General features: G+C 69.0%; 2 protein-coding genes across 5 annotated transcripts; one reads left to right on the top strand and one right to left on the bottom strand.

The window, feature by feature from the left end:
• Nucleotides 1–72: 72 nt before the first annotated feature.
• Nucleotides 73–16816, bottom strand: SLC4A2 (solute carrier family 4 member 2). Of its 4 annotated transcripts, XM_063418422.1 has the most exons (24): nt 16582–16814; nt 15830–15884; nt 11054–11192; nt 7509–7677; nt 7149–7384; nt 6904–7028; nt 6523–6746; nt 5670–5806; nt 5413–5593; nt 5192–5327; nt 4871–5054; nt 4678–4792; nt 4412–4596; nt 3753–3966; nt 3442–3663; nt 3153–3301; nt 2807–3001; nt 2490–2726; nt 2282–2371; nt 1841–2007; nt 1505–1758; nt 1114–1283; nt 673–846; nt 73–572 (listed from the first exon to the last, which is right to left on the bottom strand). In XM_063418422.1, exons 3-24 carry the CDS (start codon nt 11111–11113, stop codon nt 492–494), a joined length of 3705 nt encoding a protein of 1234 aa, XP_063274492.1. In that variant the 5' UTR covers nt 11114–11192; nt 15830–15884; nt 16582–16814; the 3' UTR covers nt 73–491. The 4 variants fall into 4 exon arrangements, with proteins under 4 accessions (XP_063274492.1, XP_063274467.1, XP_063274476.1 ...); XM_063418397.1 differs by having other exon boundaries at nt 6904–7384; nt 16582–16816; XM_063418406.1 differs by lacking the exons at nt 15830–15884; nt 16582–16814 and adding an exon at nt 14431–14910 and having other exon boundaries at nt 6904–7384.
• Nucleotides 16817–17090: 274 nt separating this feature from the next.
• Nucleotides 17091–20222, top strand: CDK5 (cyclin dependent kinase 5). The gene is made up of 12 exons (XM_063418445.1): nt 17091–17220; nt 17329–17417; nt 17515–17582; nt 17665–17725; nt 17848–17904; nt 17994–18089; nt 18377–18451; nt 18561–18657; nt 18743–18812; nt 19263–19323; nt 19400–19480; nt 19717–20222. Exons 1-12 carry the CDS (start codon nt 17184–17186, stop codon nt 19801–19803), a joined length of 879 nt encoding a protein of 292 aa, XP_063274515.1. The 5' UTR covers nt 17091–17183; the 3' UTR covers nt 19804–20222.
• The last annotated feature ends 58 nt before the right edge of the window (nt 20223–20280 follow it).

The following is a 20280-nucleotide window of genomic DNA, read 5'->3' as shown; positions in this document are numbered from 1 at the left end:
CTGTTCCCAGGGCCGGGGCCAGGAGGAGGGGGGTGTTAGGGAAGGGGGGAACTTTCCAATAAAACTGGTGAAAAGTGTGCAAAGTCCGGTCTCTTTATTAGTCGAAGGCAGCGGGGGTGGTGGGGCCCCAGCCCCCACCCCGGTAGCCCCCCAGGGGCTGCCCGGAGCAGGCCTCCCTTGGCAGGGCTGCCCCAGCACCTCTGCCCTGAGCCCTGCGCTCGGAATAAAGCTGTTTATTGCCTTTGAATGCCTGCTCCGTGACCCCCGGGGGCTCGGCTGACGCCCGAGTGTGGGCGGGAGCCGCGGGGGAGCCGCAGCGCGGCTGAGGGGCCGGGGGCTCCGTCCGAGCGTCCGGGGCCGCGCCGCGGGGCAGGGCCGCGGCCGCCGAATCTTTGGCAGGTGCCCTCCGCGGGCCGGGGGGCGCAGGGCCCGTCCCCGCGGAGCCCCGGCCCGGCCCGGCGCCCACCGAGAGCCCTGAGCCGCTGGCGCCATCACACCGGCATCGGCATCTCGTTGTACTCGTCCACACCTTCCCGCTCGTCCAGGATGGGCTCGGCCTCGGCTGCGTCCAGCTGCGGGACACGGCGGCTGAGGGGCAGCCAGGGCCGCCGGCCCTGCCGGCCCCGGAGCCGCCGCCCCCGCCGCCCCCGGGACAACGGCGCGGCCACTTACACACTTCATTTCCCGGTCGGTGAAGATGCGGCTGAGCAGGCACATGCGGAGTGGCACCGTGAGGATGAGGATGAAGGGGAAGGCGAGGGAGGCCACAGTGGACATGACGGCCCAGAGCACGGCCAGGCAGGCCAGCTGCAGCGCGGTGAACAGGTGCATGCGCAGCGTGCGCACCTGGGCACGAGAGGAGTCACTGCCGGGCGCCCGGCTGGGCCTGTGTCCCCCTCCCACCGTGGGCACGGCTTGGCCCAGGGGTACCCACACCCCAGACACGGCCCCCCAGCCCCGCCGGGGTCTGTCCTCGTCTGCCCGCCTAAACAAGGCTCTGCCACAGCCTGTCCTGCAGACACCGCAGGGCTCCCACGCAAGAGTACCCCAGCCTGGCTGCTGTCCCCGACAACGGTCCTGCCCCTAAGGATCCTCCCCAGGCCCCCTCCCCACCTTTTTGACATAGGTGACATCAGGGTGGTGCTTGGGGGGCATCAGCAGCAGCTGCAGGCGCTCGTAGAACTGGATGCCATTGAGGGAGGTGACACCCATGTAGAGGAAGATGCCGAAGAGCACGGCCAGTGGGATCTGCCGCAGCAGGTCCCCGATGACAATGGACAGCCCTGGGCCAGAGCAGTGTCAACCTGGGGAGGGGCTCAGCACAGCCCTCCAGCCCCAGTTACCCCTGCCCACTTAACCCCCTCACATGGGGAGGGTCCCACATCCCTGTGTCCACCAGGGACAGGATGGCCACACCAATTTGGCAGGGGTGCCCCAGCCCCCTCCCCACGCTGCCCCCTTCCCACTGCACTGCAGCCCCCCGGGTCCCGAGGGCCAGACCTACCGACAAGCACGGCCACCAGCAGCCCGGTGACCCGCTGCTCCTTCACTTCCTGGATCTTGGGCTTGTCCCCAGGTGCCACGGCCTTGCTCATGACAGTGAGGGCGTTGGCGTGGGTCACGGAGCGCACGGTGGCTGCGGCCAGCCAGGGCAGCCCAAAGAGCGCAAAGAAGCCTCCCATGGCCACGATGAGCAGGAGGTCGAGGTGGAACCCGGAGCCCTTCTGCAGCATCCGCTCCTTCTTGCTGATGATCAGCCTGGGCACGAGGGCAGGTGGTTGGCACAGCACAGGCTCCTCCTTGCCCACCAATGCCCCCTGCCCGGCCCCACCACACTCACGTGGTGATCTGGGTCTCCATGAAGATGAGGATAAAGACGAGGATGGCGGGGAGGCCGCTGGCCACCATCATCCACACAGGGAAGGCACTCTGCATGCCCAGGGGGTTGATCACCCAACCCCGCTTGTCTGGGGCTGTCACTGAGAACCCACTGGGCACACTCAGCTTCTGCAGGGGGTGGGGGAGACAAGTGCTCAGAGGGCGCTGGCTGTGCCCCACAGAGTGAGGGGGGCCATGGAGGCACCAGGACCCACAGAAACCGGATTCAGCAGGAGAGGAAAGGTCAAATGCTGGGAGCCAGAGGTGGCCAAGCAAGTGCTGCCATGCTGGGGACAGATGGAGCTGCTGACCCGCAGCCAGGACAGTGGGATGGGGCACAGGGATCCCTAAGAGGGTGTGGGGTTAGGCATCGTGCCCAGGCAGTGGATGGGTGGCTGCTCACCTGTGTGTAGGTGTCCTGGATGCTGTAGTCCACCAGCACCATCACCAGGATGGCAATGGGCACCCCAAAGTCCCCGATGAGCCTCCGGATCTGGGGGAACACCAGCGCCAGCCTGGCCACAGCTCTCCTGGCTCACCCAGCCCCCCTGGGCATGTCACAGCCCCACGGCCCCCAGGCTCACCCCAGCCCCACGGCCACCCCCACGCACCCGTCCGGGGAAGAAGCGGCTGTTCTTGAACTTGCGCAGGAAGAAGGCGATGAAGAAGGTGCCGGCCATGAGCACAAGTGACAGCAGCGCCGTGTTGGGCTGCCCCGTGACCTTGGTGGCACCGCGGGCAGCCGGGCTGGTGGCCGGGGCTGTGGTGTTGGCCACGCTGCCGTTGGCCGAGGCCTCGGCCGAGCTGTTGGCGCTCAGGCAGCCATGCAGCGGGTGCTCCTGGAAGATCTGGAGCAGCAGGACGGGATGTTCAGCCCCATCCTGCCTGGCCCTGCTGCAGCCCCCTCGGCTCATCCCCCTCAGCTCACCTTGGCCAGCTTGGAAAAGGTCTCATAGATGAAGATGAGGGAGATGAGAAAGGCAAAGATCTCCTGGGTGAAGCGGGAGACAAATCGCACCAGGAAGCTGCCCTCAAAGGCCACCATGACCAGCACGATGAGGATGAGCCAAAAGCCGATCCAGACACGCCCCACCAGGTACTCCAGCTCATTGGACGTGCAGAACTGCCCAGCCATGCGCACAGACAGATGGACAGACGGGTGTCAGGATGGTGGCAGGGCTGGGCAGAGCCCTGGGCAGTGGGGCACAGCCCTGGGCAGTGGGGCCGGGGCACGGGTGTCTCCCCCAGCCCCCAGGGCAGACCCAGCACCTCACCGTGAAGAAGGCTTCCTCAAAGACGAGCAGTGGCCCCGAGAAGCCGATGACCAGCAGGGGCTGAGCACCCAGCAGGCAGAAGAGGACGCCCTGCAGCGACGTGGAGATGATCAGCTCCGACACCCCGATCAGGTCCTGCGTCTTCTCCCCTGCGGCAGGACAGGCTCAGGCACACATCAGCATGGGCCCCTCAGCCTCACGGCCCTGCCCCGTGGCACACTCACTGGGCAGCACTGCTGCAGCCTCTGTGACTGCACCACCCCTGCAGGCCTGCACACCCCGCACTCACCCAGCAGCCCCCCGAAGGTGATGGCAGGGGACAGCGCAGCAAAGTAGATGAAGATGACGGCGGCGATGCACTGGGGGTCCAGCGCATCTCGGAAGTCGCTCAGGTACTGGGGGTACCTCCGCCGCACGTCCCGGATCAGCCCCCCGAAGGGGCGGCCCGTGCGCCTCAGGGGGTCGTCATCCTCTTCAGCCTCGTCCTCCACCACCTTCAGCTTCAGCAGCGCTGGGGGCAGGCGGATGCACAGACAGTGAGACCCCAATAGCTGGGACGACCCCCAAACCCTGCCCTGGCCCCAGCCCTGCCCCTGGCACCTTTCTCCTCAGGGGACTTGGGCTCCAGCAGCAGCCTCCTCTCCTGCTCCATCCTCTTCTTCAGCATCTCGCGCTGGAAGTGGGCGACGCTGCGCAGCAGCTCCTCACCCTGCACCTCGGACGGCGGCAGCACCACGCTGCAGTCCAGGAACTCGTTGATGGCATTCAGAAGGTCGTGACGGTCGTCAGCCAGGTACGCGGCCTCGTGGAATTGCTGGGGGCGATGGCAGGGTCAGTGCCCAGTGCTCTGCGGTGTCCTGAGAGCCTGGTACCGCACAGCCCCAAGCCCAGGGCCTCAGGATGTCCCTGGTCCTGGCACAGCCCTGAGCTTCCCAGCCCTGACAGGACTCCAAGCCTTCATCCTGGCATTTCTCTGAGACCCCAGCACTGGCATGACCTCCAGCCCATCCCATCTGAGTCCTGAGCTTCCAGCCCCATCACAGCCCCAAACCCCCAGACCAGTGGGGTCTCGAGATCATAGCCCCAGCAGGACCCTGAGCCCCCAGCCCTGGCACAACCCTGAGCTCCCTGCCCAGCACAGCCTCAAGCCCTGCCCCAGCAGAGCCCAGAACCCCCATCCTGGTGCAGCCCCAAACCTCCCAACCTGGCACAGCCTGAGCCCCCCACCCTGGCACGACCCCAGTGCCCAGGGCACGGACCTTGTCGGACATGAGGGTGGAGATGGAGCGCCCAATCTCGTGGTAGTCCATGTGGGTGCTGCTGGGGCCCAGCAGCACGAACAGGAACCGCACAGGCACGGGCACCTCCAGCACCGCGTCCAGCTCCACAGCCTCCTGCAGCCGCACAAAGGCCATGGTGGGCTGGTCCAGGAACTCCACACAGCCTGGGGGCACAAGGGGCACGGGGGTCACCAGGGTGCCTGGTATGCGGCCCCCACACCCCTGGCCTGCCCACCCCTCCATACCCACGAGCACCACCGTGGCCTCGGCGTTGTCGGGGATCTTCTCCAGCAGCTTCAGCTCGTGCTTTGACTTGGAGCGAGTGATGCCAGCTGGGGGCGTGGGAGTGAGGACCTCCCTCTGTGGGGACAGAGTGGGGGACTGGGGTCAGGGCCCTTCCCCAGAGCACGGGCAGGGCCTGGGGGCCACGGCACCCACCTCCTTCTCCATGTCGACACGCGTGTCGTGCTCGCCGGCGTGGCCAGCTATGAGGGGCTCGGTGACGGCTGGCTCGCTGCCCTCAGCCACGTGGTTGGTGCTGTGGTGGTGCACGAGCAGGGAGCCCAGGCTGCCCGCCGAGATGTTCCTCGGGAAGGAGAACTCCTTCTCGTCGCTCGGGTGGCTGCAGGACAGGGCCAGGGCTGTCCGTGGCGGCCCAACGGCACAGCCATTGCCAGGATCCCAGGGACAGCATCAGCCCCTCAGCTCAGGGCGCAGAGCCCAGGGGAAAGGGGCTGTGTTCGTGCCCCCCACGCCCACCTGTGCTTGAGCAGCAGCGCCCGCAGCACGTTGGCACGGTCCTCAGCCCGGATCTGGTCCGTGATCACCATCTGCTCCACCACCTGGTGAGCCACCCCCGGCAGCGTCTTTTGGTCCAGATCCAGGAGCACGGCCCCTGCACAACGGAAGGGGGGCTGAGGCCAGCAGGGACAGGACCCCACCTCACCATGGGCCCCACAGGGTGGTCTCTGCCTCCCTACCGTGGGCCAGGGTCTTGCGGAGCTCCAGGAGGCTGCGGAAGGAGAGGGAGGCCACATGGGGTTTGCCCCAGCGGTCTGTCTCCTCCTCCACGTCCTCCTCAAACTTGATCCAGCGCGCCGTCTCCTTCCACTGCAGCTCCTGGTTCTTGTCCACCACCAGCTCGTTCAGCTCCACAAACACCTGCAGCACAGCTGGGTCAGAGCTGCGACCCCAGGGCACCCCGGCCCTGCCCGTCCCCTGCCCCAGGCCCCCGCACCTCGTGGGGCTGCCGGTCCTGCTTGCGCTGCCGCGTGCTGGGCTCCTTGTGGCCCTTGCTGACGTGCACCATCTGTGCCTTGGCACTCTTCCGCACCAGGTGCCGCCGCACACCCGGCACATCCTCGAAGCGGTGACCTGAGGGGGGTCAGCAATGCTGGGGTGGCCACTCTGTGGGGCCCTGCATCTCAAACCCCAGCACAGGGACACTGAGCCCAGCTTGGGCAGCCGTGGGGCTGTGGGATGTGTCCTGCCTGGGATAGCTCAGGGCAGAGCGATCGTCCCAGTGCTGGGGGCAAGCGCTGCAGCTCGGGGGGGGTCACTTGGTCACCACCAGCAACGCCAAGCAGGAGTCGAGGTGGCTCCTGGCACTGGTGTCACCTGCTCCCTGTGTGCCAAGGCCCACCCATGCTCACTGGCACATGGGCTCTCCCCTGGGAGCTCCACAGCAAAAGCATCACCTGCCACCCTGAGAGTCCTGGACTGTGAATGCCTGGGGCTGGTAAGTGCCCAGGGGAGCCACCACCACTGCTACTGCCATCCAGCTACTGGAGCCACCGGCTCCAGCTGCCCCGGGCTCAGCTCCTGGCCACACTCAACAGGGACTCGGCCCAGCCCTGGCATCAGGAATGGGTCCCCTGTGGTTGTGCCTAGCACTGGGAGCAGGGTCAGTGCCTGCATCCAGCCCAGCTTGGCTGCAGACACCAGCCACCCTGGTGCTGCCAACCCCACTGTTCCAAACCCGCCATCCCCAGCAATGCCAGCGCCACTGTCCCCAGCCCCACTCCCCTGGCACTGCCTGACCCACTGTCCCAGCCCACTCGCCCGGCACAGACCAGCGCAGCCCCACTCACTCTTCATGTAGTCCAGGTCAGCCGAGGCCAGTGTCTGTGCCTCTGACTCGTCTGTCGGCATCTTCTGGTAGCGGTCCTGCTCGGCGGCCGTCATGCTGCCGATGCAGCGCCGCTCGTGCAGGTTGTAGCTCCGGTGCCCCGGCTGTGACTTTGGTGCAGGGCGACCCGGGGACCCAGCCTCAGCGGCTGCCCCTTCCCCCAGAGCCCCCTGCTCTGCATCAGGGCTGCAAGGCAGGAGCCCACCTCAGTGCTGAGCCCCCCTCTGCGCCCCAATCCTGCCACGGGGTACTGGAGGGGGCTGTCCAGTCCCCAACCCTGCCATGGGGCAGCCAGAGGATGCCCACTCCCCAAGAGCTCTAGCACTGCCCAACCCCAGCTCACCTGCTGGCCTGGGCTTCCTTCGGGGTCGTGCCCCCTCGGGGCTCGGGGGGGGAGCCGGGCAGTGCCACGGGGGCTGCTGGCTCCTCTGCCCGGCGGTCGGGCACCTCATCCTCCTGCAGGAAGAACTGAGGGGGCAGCGGGTGAGCCACATCTCCCTGGCCATGGGCAGCACCGGCCCCAGCTCCTCTGGTGCCCCAGCTGTGCCCAGACACGCTGAGCCGCCCCCACGCCAGCCGTGCCCTCACCTGCACTGCCTCGGCTGGCCCGGGCTGCCGCAGCTCCTCCGCCGACCGCTCCGTCTCCGTCTCGCACGCTTCATCCTCATCCTCTTCAGCCTCCTCGATGGTGGGGGTCTCTCCAGGGACAGAGGCACGCCGGGCCTTCTTTTTGCCCTTTTTGGGGATCCCCTTCTTGCGGCGGGCGTCAGGGGGCAGGTGCGTGGAGAGCGGGTGGTGGATGTGGTGGGACGAATGGCGGTGGTCTGGGGGGACTGGGAGTTGGTGCTGCGCTCCCTGCCCATCTCCTGCCAGTTCCCCACTCCCTGCTTGCCCCCTGTCCTCTCCCTGCCCATCCCCTGCTCCGTGCCCGCCCTTGGCCCCGCTCACACTCGAAGTCCTCCTCGCCGTAGCTGCGCCCGGCCTCCTCAGCGTTGCGGGGGTGAGTGTCGTTCAGGATCTCCTCGAAGCGCTCCACACCCAGGGCCTTGTTCAGGTCCTTCTCCTCCTCCTCCTCCCCGAAGGCAGGTGAGCCGGCGCCCAGCGCCTCCTGCTCGGGCTGTGGGCCGGCGGCAGGGATGAGCGGGCGCAGGGTGGCGCCGGCACCGCCGCCCGCCACAGCGCGCCCCGGACACGCAGCCCCACGGGATGGGTGCCCCGGGCAGGGGCTCTCAGAGCTCCCGAGGGCACCCAAGGGCTGTGCACCCCTGTGCCCTGGGCTGGGCACCCGCTGCATGTGCACCCACTACATGTACACCTGCTGCATGTACACCTGCTGCATGTGCACCCACATACCCCCAGCACCCCCAGCCCCGGCACTGTGCTCCGGCGTCACCTCCACCCCCTGTGCCACAGCACCCCAGCTCCAGGGGCTGTGCCCCCGGGTATCCCAGTGCCCTGCTCTCCTACGAGCTGGGACCCGAGCTGGGACCACCTGTGCTGTGCCCCTGTACAACCTCAGCACCCTCCGTGCCATGTCCAGGTGCTGAGCCCCCGCCCACCCCGGTGCTGTCCATTCCCCAGCCCCTGCACCCAAACAGCTCTGGGCTCTGTACCCCCGGGCTCTGCGCCCCCCTGGCTCTGTACCCCAGGCTCTGTACCCCTGGCTCTGTACCCCTGCCTCTGTGCCCCCTGGCTCTGTACCCCTGGCTCTGTACCCCAGGCTCTGTGCCCGGGCTCTGTACCCCCTGGCCCCGTGCCCCCCGGCTCTGTGCCCCCCGGCTCTGTACCCCGGGCTCTGTACCCCTCAGCTCTGTACCCCTGGCTCTGTACCCCTGGCTCTGTACCCCCCAGGCTCTGTACCCCTGGCTCTGTACCCCTGGCTCTGTACCCCCGGCTCTGTACCCCTGGCTCTGTACACCTGGCTCTGTACCCCCCAGGCTCTGTACCCCTGGCTCTGTACCCCTGGCTCTGTACCCCCCAGGCTCTGTACCCCTGGCTCTGTACCCCTGGCTCTGTACCCCCGGCTCTGTACCCCTGGCTCTGTACCCCCCAGGCTCTGTACCCCTGGCTCTGTACCCCCAGCTCTGTACCCCCGGCTCTGTACCCCTGGCTCTGTACCCCTGGCTCTGTACCCCCGGCTCTGTACCCCCGGCTCTGTACCCCCCAGGCTCTGTACCCCTGGCTCTGTACCCCTGGCTCTGTACCCCGGGCTCTGTACCCCCGGCTCTGTACCCCTGGCTCTGTACACCTGGCTCTGTACCCCCCAGGCTCTGTACCCCTGGCTCTGTACCCCTGGCTCTGTACCCCCCAGCTCTGTACCCCCGGCTCTGTACCCCCAGCTCTGTACCCCCAGCTCTGTACCCCCGGCTCTGTACCCCCGGCTCTGTACCCCCCAGCTCTGTACCCCCGGCTCTGTACCCCTGGCTCTGTACCCCCCAGCTCTGTACCCCTGGCTCTGTACCCCCCAGCTCTGTACCCCCCAGCTCTGTACCCCCAGCTCTGTACCCCCGGCTCTGTACCCCCCAGGCTCTGTGCCCCCCGCCCAGGGCTGCTGCCGCCCCCCGGCCGTGGGTGCTGGGGGCGAGGGTGGGCGCGGGGGGAGGGGCTGCGGGGCGGGGGCGGGGCTGGGGGCGGCAGGGGATGCAGGGCGGGGGGCGCAGGGGGATGTGAAGGAGTGGAGGGTCCGGGGGGGATGTGGGGGGAGTGCGGGACTGGGGCTCGCAGGGGGTGCGGGGACACAGGGGGTGCGGAGCTGGGAGGATACGAAGGATGCGGGGCTGGCGGTGGCAGGGGGCTCCTGGAGGAGCGCGGGAGGGGCTGCGGGGGCTGCGGGGGGCGCGTCCCCGGCCGGTCCTACCTGAGTCATGGCGGAGCCGCTCCCTCCGCAGCTCCCGCAGCGCTTTATCGGAGCGGCGGGACCGGCCGCGGATGGGGCCGGTGCGGGGGGGGAAGCGCGGGGGGGGAGGCCGGGGAGGGAACCGGGGGGCGGCGGCTCCGTCCCGGCCTCGCCAAATATTGACGGAGCCGCCTCGCGCCCGTCTCAAGGTGACGGTGAACGCAGAGGGCACCGGCGGCACCGCGGCACCGGCGGCGGCCCCGGAGCGACCGGCCTCCCCCCCCGGCATGCACCGACTGCCCCCGGAAGGCACCGGGGCCACTCGGGATGCGCCGATCCCCCGCCAGCCCCGGCCCCTCGGGACGCACCAACGCCCCGGGGCGCATCAGCCCCTCCCGCCGAGCCCCGGCCCCCCGAACCACCGGCTCCCCTCGCCGCGCTCACGCTGCCCCCGGAGCGCAGCGGCCCCCGGTAAATCCCCCACCAGCCTTTGCACAGCCCAGTCCCCCCGCCACGACCCCCACCCAGTGACCCCAGGACACAGCAGCTCCTGGACCCGGGGTCGGGGGCCAAGGGGGTACAGGGGCACCCCAGGCACCGGGATGTGCCTGCAGGGATACCCCCGGGAGGAGGGGCTCCCACCACCCTGGGTGGGCACCCCACCAGCACTTGCTGGTCCAGGGCTGTGCTATGGCCACCCCACATGAACCTCAGCCCAGGTATCAGGTTTGGGCACAGGTGCCCCACACCCATCCCTACTGCACAGTGGTCACAGGATCGCCAGGGGGTAACCCAGAGGTCACGCAGGGTGTGACCCAGGAGGTGACCACGACACTCATCACACCCACCACCCTGGCACGCAGAGGCTGCCACGTGCTGGCAGCGGTGGCATCAGGCCACGTGCTGCACCTGCATCCCCCCCTCCTGCCACATCCCTTCCACCATCCCTGCAACCCCTTTGATTCCCGAGACCCCCTAAGACCTTTGGCCATGGCCCCATGGCCCCAGGGCCCAAAATCTGCCAGGCTGCACCCAGCAGCACCCAACACACTCCTTTGTCTGGCGCCTGGCCTCACCGTGGCGCAGGTGGGCACCGTGCCCGGGGGTGGCACCGCAGGAGAGTCCCCGGCAGCCCCCTTGGGCAGCAGCTTACCTGGGAGCCCCAGAGGAACTCCATGGGGATGGGGCCAGTCCCATCCCCAGTCACGTGCGCCCGGCCGGCGCTTGCCAACAGCACCGGGCGGCCGCGCCGTGACACGAGGGTCAATCATTAACTTGGCTCAGACCTGTCGCCAGGGCAGTGCTGGCACCGTGGGCACCACCACGGCCATGCCGCCAGCGGCACCGCCACCGTGCCGGCCCCAAGGGCACCCGCCACCCTGGCACAGCTGGCCTGGCCTGCCCCGGGGAGCTGCTGTGGGGCAAGGCTGAGCGATGGGACAGGTGCCACACAGTGCTGCCAGCAGCCCATGGCCCTGCCCCACACCTGAGTGAGGGGGTAGGTGCTGTGGGCACTGCCAGCACCCCACAGCCCAGCAATCGGGCACCCCCGGGTGCATGGGGCTGTGCCATGACCCCTGTCACCCCTCCAGGCACAATCAGGGGTGCGGCCTCTCGTCCCCCCCAGCCACGAGGCCCGCCCCGCGGTGGCACTTACGCTCTGGAAGGCTGAGGAGACAATGTGGTGGAGCTCGGAAGACACCTGGGAGTGGGTCATGGTGCCGGCCCCCGGCACGGCCGGCTTAGCCTTTTTCCTTCTCGCGGGGGCTCAGGGGACGCTGCCGGGGTAGCATAACCTGGGGGCACAGAGGGGGATCAGGGGGTCCCCTCAGGGCCGTGCTGCAGGCAGGGGCTGGGGCTGCCTCTCCTCGGGTTGGGCTGGCTCCAGGCTGGTTTGTCTTGGCCACTGGCTGGAATGGGAGAGCTGTGGCCAAGACAAACGCCGGGAGGGGAGCAGAGTTGGGGCAGCGGGACCCCGGGCAAGCACCCAACCCTGCGGGGTGCAGGCGGGGTGCCAGGCTCGGGGGGGCACAGCAACCCCCGACCCTCCCGAACCCCCCCGCTCCTCCCCGTTTCCCCAGCCCAACCCAGCTTCCACCCACATTTCCCCTTGGCAGCTCCCCGGGCCCTGCGCTGACCCCTCTGGCACCGGTGTGCTGGGTTTATTGCCACGGGAGGTAGCCCCACGTGACGGGGGGGGACGGAGGAGGGTGGTGACGGATGACTGCATCTCACATGGGTGGCATCTCTGTCCTCGTCACCGCTGGGGTGCCGGCACGGTGGCCGTGGTGAGGCTCGAGGAGTTGCAGCCTCAGTGAATGCCGAGCCTGCAGCTCCTCGAGCCTCAGCACAGCCCTGGATCCCACCTTTTCCCAAAATTCGGTGCTACCCTGCTCTGGCTTCTCCCTAATCCCCACTCCCGTCCGGGGCTGGAGCCAGCACATCCACATTCCAGCAGGCAGATTATCCGCCCTGCCACGCCGCTCTCCTGGGGCGCTCGCCAAGCCGCCGCCAGCATTCCACCCCCCCGAATTCAGGCCAGACCCTCCCACGGGGGGGACGCGGTGCTGGCCACCCCTCGGTGGGTCCCGGGGCGCCGGCACAGGACGGTGTCACTGCTCCAGGCGCTAAGCAGCTTTTTGGGCTTAATCCCGTGGGCAGTTTGGGATTAGTTTGGGAACACACTGGGATTGTTCTCGGGAATGTCGTGCTCTCACCAAAACACCCAAAAAGGGGGTCCTGGCCCCCAGGTGCCACGGTAGGGACCCGGTGGGACGGTGACACTGGGGACATGTGGCGCCTGGGAGCCAGGGGCATGACCCCGCTGGAAAGGATGACGGGCAGCTGGGGGGGCACAGGGGGACACTTCTGCTTTCCACTGCAGTCGCTGAGTCACAGACGAGCAGTGACTGGGAACAGCTCAGGGCTCGTGCCAGCCCTGTGGAAAGGGGCCAGAACAAGCCTTGATTGGTGCCCTGTGGCTAACCCCACTCCCAGGGCGCTCTGGCACCCTGGGATGGGGGGACAGGTCCAGAGCAGACACCCCAGGACAGTCCCACAGCCACCACATGGCTGCAGCGCCACCACCTAGCCCTCCTCTCGAGCAGAGGGGTCAGGACACACACCTGTGGCCACGGTGGCGACAGGACCGTGACAGTGCCAGTGCTGGCACTGCCACCAGCCGCGCCCCACGCGTGGCCCCACAGCACAATGGCCCCTTGTGCGGGGCTGGGCCGCCCCGATAAGCGGGGCAGGACCTCGATCCCGCTGGCTGCCAGCACGGGCCACGCTGGGAGTGACCTGTCGCTGCCACGGGCGCTCAGCACCGCTGCCGCGGCCACTCCCGCGCCGCCGGAGTCACATTCCTGGGACCGGCCCTGGCCTGCCTGAGCAGCTGAGGCGATTAGAGGGCTCGGCCCTGGCCCCACGCTGCCTCGGGGCTGCCCCACAGGCCCGCGAGCTCCTGGAGCCATCCTGTGCCAGGACCCACCTGTGGCACCACTGGCACTGCCACCCCTGGGGCAGCGGGCTGGGCGCAGTGGGAAGGGGGACAGTGACGCTGGCACCCGCACTGCAGGCAGCACATTCACATCGGGATACACCTGCCCACACCAGGACAATCATGTCCTGGACAGCCTGTCCACACTGGGACAACCACACCCACACCAGGACAACCACATCTGTACTGGGACAACCACATCTGGGCAGCTTGTCCACACCAGGACAACCGTGTCCACACTGAGACACACAGTCCTGGGAAGGCAGTTCACACATCCACACCAGGACAGCCACCTCCATAGACCCAAAACCCCATGAGAAGAGACAAGACTGGGAGCAGGGGACCCCCAGGGTAGCAAGCATCCTCCTGCACGCTCTCCCACGCCAGTGCTCCCAGCAGCAGTAGCACCATGACTCCTGCCACTACATCTCCTGCCACCACCGTGTCACCCGGCAGATCCCTGACATGGGTCACTGCACACACATGTGCCACCCATGCTTGTGCCCGCACTGGCATCGAGGCTGATGGTGACCCCTGTAGCACGTTCCCCATCCTTGGTGGTGACACCAGCTGCCCCCTTGGTGCCAAGGGACACACCGTGTCTTTTGTGGCCTCCCTGCTGGTAGCACCCCCCAAGCACGGCGTGTGCCGAGCAGGAGGAATGGCCGGGGTGAGGCCAGCACTGCTCAGGCTGTGCCCATCGCCCGGATAGACACGTCCATGGAAGAGGGAAGTCAGGAGACCCCCAGTTCCCAGCACCCTGAAACGGAGGAGGCCCAGTGGGTGCCCCAGCACTCTGCCCACCCCCAAAGATGGGAGGACCCCAGCTTCCTGCAGCCCCTTGCTCCCCGCCCCGTCTCACCTGGCTGCTCCGGGAAACCCCTGGGTGTTGCTGGCACCCTGTGTGCCCCCAGATCCCACCCAGCAGAAGCAGCTGGGATCCTGCACCCCTCATCACCACAGGACACCACGGGATGGAGCTGGGCCAGACACCACCAGCTCCCGCCCAGCAGAGCTTCAGCACTGAAACTTCAGAAACCAACACCAAAAATATTCACCTCCCCACACCCACACCCCCCTGCCCATGACCGCAAAACCACCGGATCCGGAGATAAATGACTGCTCTGCACCCACATGGTGCCACTACCGTCATTGCCACTGTCACTGATGTGCCAAGGCACCCTCCACTACCTCACTGCCACCTCAGAGAGGTCAGGACCCCCCATGCAGCACCAGACCTGCACGAGCCTCCTGCCATTGCCATTGGTGGTCCCCACCACTGTCCCCATCCCAGCCCCAGGAGGGGACAGGCACAGCTGCCCCCCAGTCCCGTGGGGACACGCACCAGCGTTGACAGCTCGGTCCCTGCAGGTGGGACATCATTCAGAGGGGTGGTGTGGCCACAGGGACAGTCACTCTGTCACCTGCGGCAGGGCTGGACAACGCCCACCCACCCACGGCTGTCGGAGCCCACCGGGGCGGTGTCACTCCCGCTGTGCCACCCCCGGTCCCGGCACAGGCTTGGCCCCACTCACCCCATCACCCGGCCAGCCCAAGGCTCCAGCAGCCCCTGCCGCTCCCAGGACGGGGTCCTGCCCGGCGGGAAGGACGGGGGAGCCCCGGCACGGCGGGGGCGCGGCCGGTCCGGAGCGTGTGCGGAGCGGGGCCGCGGGAGCCGCGCTGTGCCCGGCGCCGCCGAGCGCTGCCAGGAGTTTTATACCGGCTCAGGAGGAAAACAACCCGCGGGAGCAGCGGCGGGAGCGCCAGGCTTTGTTCCGCGGAGCAGCCCTGGATCCAAACAGTCAGGCTCTGCCAAGTCCTTCGCCGTGCCTCCCGTGGCGACCCCACTCCCGTCTCAGGCGTCTTTGGGGACACAGGGGACATGACCCCCACCGTAAGCGCGGGGTCCCACCTCGGGCGAGGGCTGTGCCCACCCCCTTGGCCTCACGCCCCTGGAATGCCCCAACGCGGCGGCCTCGGGCAGCCAGCCCGGTCCCTGCGGCCACCACGGCCCGTCTAATGACAGGCTGTGACTGTGGGGGCTGAAAAGGGGACAGCGCGGGGACACGGCTCCCACGGTCCCCCTCCCTTCCGCCGGCTGGGATGGCACCCTCAGCCCCTGGGTGCCCTGGGCCCCGCCCAGGGCACAGGAGGTGCCAGGAGGGTCTCCCAACCCGCCCTTTGGACCCTTCCGGCAGCCCCACCTCCTGCGCGCCCAGGACAGGTGACACAGCAGGTACAGACCCAGCCGAGCCCCGGGAGCGCGGGCGGAAGCGCTGCCGGCGGGGAGGCGCCGGCGCCGGTGCCAGCGGATCGTTAGGACGATCAAATCCCGGGTTTCTGGCAACCCCTTGAAGTGGTGCAGCGACCCCGAAGGGCTCGACAGCAGGTTCCCAACCGGAGCCCCCTCCGTGGGGGGACGGGGCAGGCGCGGAGCCCTCCCCGCAGCACTGGGAGTTGCCAACATAATTCCACCACGGAGCAATCCCGAATCCCGACACCGTATCGAAGACCCAAAGGGTCTCTGCAGCCGGGGAGAGGGGCAGCCACAGGCAAAGCGGCCCCCAAAACCTGCTCCCGCCCCAAACCTGCTGCCCCCTCCCTGGGGAGCCTCGAGAGCCTCGGGAGCCCACGCTCCGTGGGAGAGCCGCGGGCTGGAGCCGTGCCCGGCGTTGCTCAACCCCGGGTGGTTTCGCAAGGGGCAGTGCCCCGGCACCCGGCGGCTCCCAGCGGGCACCGTGCGACTCCCGGGCCCCTCGGACGCTCCGTCCCGAGGGAGCGGGACAGTGGAGGGTGGCTGGATGATCCCAGCCCCTTTCCCGGTCCTGCGGACCCTTCGGACCCTCCGCTCGCGGGGCGCAGGTGGGCGCAGGACCGCCCCAGATGTGTGACAGGGACACACACCCGGTCCCCTCCCCAGCCCCGCTCACTCACCTGCCGAGGGCTGCCGGGCTCAGGCGCCGCGGAGGAAGCGCATGGAGCGGCCTCGCTGCAGGAGAGAGGGACGATGAGGGGTCCCGGCTCCCCCTGCCCCGGATCCATCGCGGTCCCGAGAGCAGGGGCTGGGCTCACCCGGGACCGCCCTGCACGGAGCCCCAGTGGCAGCGGGGAGCTTCAGCGCCCCGGGCAGCATCGCTGCTGGCCGGGAGGACGGTGGTGCCGGGGTGTCCGGGAGGGGTCCGGGGGCCCCCCGGGCGTCCCGGGGTGGTCCTGGGGGCTGCCCGGGCTCGGTATTGCTCCACCTGCAGCCGAGGGAGCCAAGGCACCCGCAGCATGTGCTGCGAAACCCGGAGTCCCTGGACACGGCAGAGCCCCCTTGAACCCCCCACAGCGCGGCAGGGCCCCCGGGAGGCGGCGGAGGGAAGCAGAGCCGTGGCCGCGCCGGCACCTGGGGTTGCCAGGGCGAGGCGGGACGGGACCGGGACTGGGGCCGGAACCGGGACCGGAGCTGCCGCGGGCGGGGCGGGAGAGAAGGGAGTGGAATGGAGTGGGCTCGGTTAAAGCAGCGTGCGGGGAACGGGAACAGCGCCGGGGAGCCGGGACAGCACCGACGGGGACAGGCGGCACCGGAAGGGTAGGGGCACCGGGAGGGTAGGGGCACCGGGACCGGGACTGGATGAGCCGTGCTGAGCCTCGCCAGCCCCACTGCCTTCGCTCACGATCCCGATGCCGGTGCCGCTGCTTACCGGGCAGTCCGGCCGCGCCGGGCGGGTCTGCGCGTCCCCGCGGGGCGGAACGCCGGGAGCGCGCCGGGGCGGGGCGGCACCGGGCGGGTCCGCACCGCTTCCGGCACCGACCCAGCGGGTGCGGACACCGTCCCCGCAAGGGATCCTCGCAGAGAATCCCCGCAGTGGCGCTGTCCCGGGGAGGGCGGGCGAGGGGACCCGGAGGGTCTGGCGGGGACTCGGGCGGGCGGAGCCGGGGATCGAACCCGGAACCACGGGGCGAGGGTGGGGCGGGTGGGCGGTGCCATAGCGGGAGGTGTGGCGGGGCGGGGCCGCGCGGGGGCTGCCGGGAGGTGTGGCCGGGCGGGGCGGGGCCGCGCGGGGGCTGCCGGGAGGTGTGGCCGGGCGGGGCGGGGCCGCGCGGGGGCTGCCGGGAGGTGTGGCGGGGCGGGCGGGGCCGCGCGGGGGCTGCCGGGAGGTGTGGCGAGGCGGGCGGGGCCGCGCGGGGGCTGCCGGGACGTGTGGCGGGGCGGGCGGGGGCCGGTGGCGGGGCCGGTGGCGGGGCCGGTGGCGGGGCCGGTGGCGGGGCCGGACCGGGCCGTGCCGGGACCGATCGCGGCGCGATGCAGAAATACGAGAAGCTGGAGAAGATCGGCGAAGGTGCGGCAGGGCCGGAGCCGTACGGAGGGACCTGGGTGCTGTGGGTCCCGGCGGTGGTGTCGGTACAGGTACCGGGGTTCGGCCGTGACCCCGTTCCGCTGCCCGCAGGCACCTACGGGACCGTGTTCAAGGCCAAGAACCGGGAAACGCACGAGATCGTGGCGCTGAAGCGGGTGCGGCTGGACGACGATGATGAGGTGAGGGGGGGCCGGGGCTGGGACCCGCCCGGGGGCCCCCCGGGACCCCCCGGACCCCCCGGGCCCCGCGGCTCCCGCATCGCGGCGTGTCCCGCAGGGCGTGCCCAGCTCGGCGCTGCGGGAGATCTGCCTGCTCAAGGAGCTCAAGCACAAGAACATTGTCAGGTACCGGGGCTCGGGGGGTGGCGGGGGCGGGGGGCCGTGCCACGGGCACTGCGCTGGGGGCTCAGACACCCCTTCCCCGCAGGCTCCACGACGTCCTGCACAGCGACAAGAAGCTGACTCTGGTCTTTGAGTTTTGCGACCAGGTGAGCACCGGAGGCACGGGGGTCCTGGGGGTCACGGGGGTCTCTGGGGGTCACGGGGGTCTCTGGGGGTCGCCGCCCCGGCCCCCCCCCCACCGACGCGGCCTGTCCTCGCTTCCCCCCAGGACCTGAAGAAATACTTCGACAGCTGCAACGGGGATCTGGACCCTGAGATTGTCAAGGTGGGTCTGGGAGTCCTGGGGAGCCCCAGGGTGCCGGCTCTGCCTGCGGGTGCCGCGGTGCCGCTGCAGCCGCCTGTGCTCTCCCACAGTCGTTCATGTACCAGCTGCTGAAGGGCCTCGCGTTCTGCCACAGCCGAAACGTCCTGCACCGGGACCTGAAACCCCAGAACCTGCTCATCAACAGGGTGGGGCACGGCGCGAGCGGAGGGGGCGCGGTGGGAAGGGAGCGTGGAGCAGGGGCCATCTGTGGGGCAGTCACACTGGGGAGCAGGGGCTGTGCTCGTGGGTCACACTTGGAATTGGGGGGCTGTCTGTCTGTCTGTCTTGGGAGTTACACCTGCTGTCTGTCCAGCCACAGCTGCAGCTCCATTTCTCCCATGTTCCCAATGCTGGGAAAGGCAACAGCCCCCTGTCTCTGGGGTGCAGGGGACACAGCTGGGGCCCCCCGCGCTGACCCCATCTGTCCCCCCAGAACGGGGAGCTCAAGCTGGCAGATTTCGGGCTGGCTCGGGCCTTCGGCATCCCTGTGCGCTGCTACTCAGCCGAGGTGAGCAGGGGCTCGTGGGGCTCGTGGGGCTCGTGGGGCTCGGCGTCCTGGCCCATCCAGCTGGGCTGGGTTTCCCTGTCCCTGTCCAAGTGTCCCTGTCCCTCCCCAGGTGGTCACTCTGTGGTACCGGCCCCCAGATGTTCTCTTTGGTGCCAAGCTCTACTCCACCTCCATTGACATGTGGTCAGCTGGGTGCATCTTTGCGGGTACACCGGGGGCCGGGGGAGTGCAGGGGGACCTGGGGCTCCCTGGGGGCCGGGGCCCTGCGGGAACCACCCCTTGTCTCCCCAGAACTGGCCAATGCGGGGCGGCCCCTCTTCCCGGGCAACGACGTGGATGACCAGCTGAAGAGGATCTTCCGATATCCTTGGGAATGGGGAGCCCCAGAATGGAATGTCTGGGACTGGGGAGCCCGGGGAATGGGGAGCCCCAGAATGGACTGTCTGGGACTGGGGAGCTCGGGGAATGGGGAACCCAAAAGAATGGGGACCACTGGGAATGGGGAAAGCCTTGAATGGAATAAGGAATAAGGACTTTCTCTGGGAATGGGGAACCCTGTGGGCTTGGTGATCCCTCTGGAATGGGGATCCCCAGAATAGGGGATTGGGGAAATCCTGGAACAGAGAGCCCTTGGGAATAGGTACCTCTCCTGGGGAGCCCTCAGGAATGGGGAGCCCTGCAGAATAGGGATCCCTGGGGAATAGGGAGCTCTTGGAATGGAGAATGAGGATCCCTTGGAATGGGAACCCCCCTCGGCTGGGCAGGGGGGCAGGTGCTGGGTGTCCCCGTGGTGGCCCTTGACTGTCCCCACGCTGCTGGGGACCCCCACGGAGGAGCAGTGGCCGGCCATGGCCAAGCTGCCGGACTACAAGGTGAGGGCAGGGGACCCTGGGGGTCAAAGGGAATAAGGGGGTCTGGGGGAGCTGGGGGTCACCTGTGTGTCCCCAGCCCTACCCCATGTACCCAGCTACCACCTCCCTGGTCAACGTGGTGCCCAAGCTGAACGCGACTGGCCGGGACCTGCTGCAGGTGAGGCCCCGCCTCTGTCCCCAGCTGTGCCCCCTTCCCCTGGTGTGTCTGCCAGCCTGCACTCCCCCTGCTCGTGTCCCGTCGCTGTGTCCCCTACGCTTGGCACCCCTGCTCAACCTGTGGGGCTCTGGCTCCTGGCAGGGGGTGCCGTCCCCCCTCGCGGCCCCCTGCCCACCGGGGGGCTGTGGGGTGGGAAGGGTCCGTGCCCTCCCCCCTCAGCCCCCCCTGCCCCCCAGAACCTGCTCAAGTGCAATCCGGTGCAGCGGATCTCAGCGGAGGAGGCCCTGCAGCACCCCTACTTCACCGACTTCTGCCCCCCCTAGGGCCCTCCGATCCCCCAGAGCCCCCGAGGGGGCACAGCCCCCCGCAGCCGGGTGCCAGCCATGCCAGCCCCCCTGAACTGCAGCCCCCCCAGTATTTATTAGGTTCTGCCCTGGCTGCGGGGGGCTGGCACGGCCCCCCCGGGCCCCCAGCCCCGGGGGGTGGATGAGAGGGCTCCCCTCAGGGACACAGGACTGGCCCAGGGGCAGGGGAACCCCGAGGACACGGGGCCACAAGGCTGGAGGAGGGGCAGGACCCTCCGGGACCAGGCGCAGGGACCCCAGGGAGGAAAACACCCACCCCCGCTCTCCTCTCCTACTCCCCCCGACCCCCCTGTGCGGGGTGCTGGGTGTGCCCTGTGCGCGGGCACTGCTGTACGCGGGCAATGTGCGTTCGGTATCCCATAAAGAGCTTCCCCCCAGCGCCGCCTCCTCCTTCCTGGGGTGTTGGGGACCCCCCGCTGCCACTGACCCCCCGCC

Source organism: Prinia subflava, chromosome 1 (assembly GCF_021018805.1).
Source record: "Prinia subflava isolate CZ2003 ecotype Zambia chromosome 1, Cam_Psub_1.2, whole genome shotgun sequence".
NCBI lineage: Eukaryota > Metazoa > Chordata > Aves > Passeriformes > Cisticolidae > Prinia > Prinia subflava.
Note: the sequence above shows the minus strand (reverse complement) of the source record. Positions and strands in the feature narration are given on the sequence as shown.

Excerpts from the sequence above, each read along its gene's own strand:
- SLC4A2 (XM_063418397.1), bottom strand. The coding sequence starts at position 11,113 with ATGACCCACTCCCAGGTGTCTTCCGAGCTCCACCACATTGTCTCCTCA. Across the intron at positions 7,385-7,508 it reads CGGCGAGGAGGACTTCGAGT|ACCACCGCCATTCGTCCCAC; the intron begins GTGAGCGGGGCC and ends CAGTCCCCCCAG. Across the intron at positions 4,597-4,677 it reads GGCCACGGTGGTGCTCGTGG|GCTGTGTGGAGTTCCTGGAC; the intron begins GTATGGAGGGGT and ends TTGTGCCCCCAG.
- CDK5 (XM_063418445.1), top strand. The coding sequence starts at position 17,184 with ATGCAGAAATACGAGAAGCTGGAGAAGATCGGCGAAG. Across the intron at positions 17,583-17,664 it reads AAGCACAAGAACATTGTCAG|GCTCCACGACGTCCTGCACA; the intron begins GTACCGGGGCTC and ends CCTTCCCCGCAG. Across the intron at positions 19,481-19,716 it reads CTGGCCGGGACCTGCTGCAG|AACCTGCTCAAGTGCAATCC; the intron begins GTGAGGCCCCGC and ends CCTGCCCCCCAG.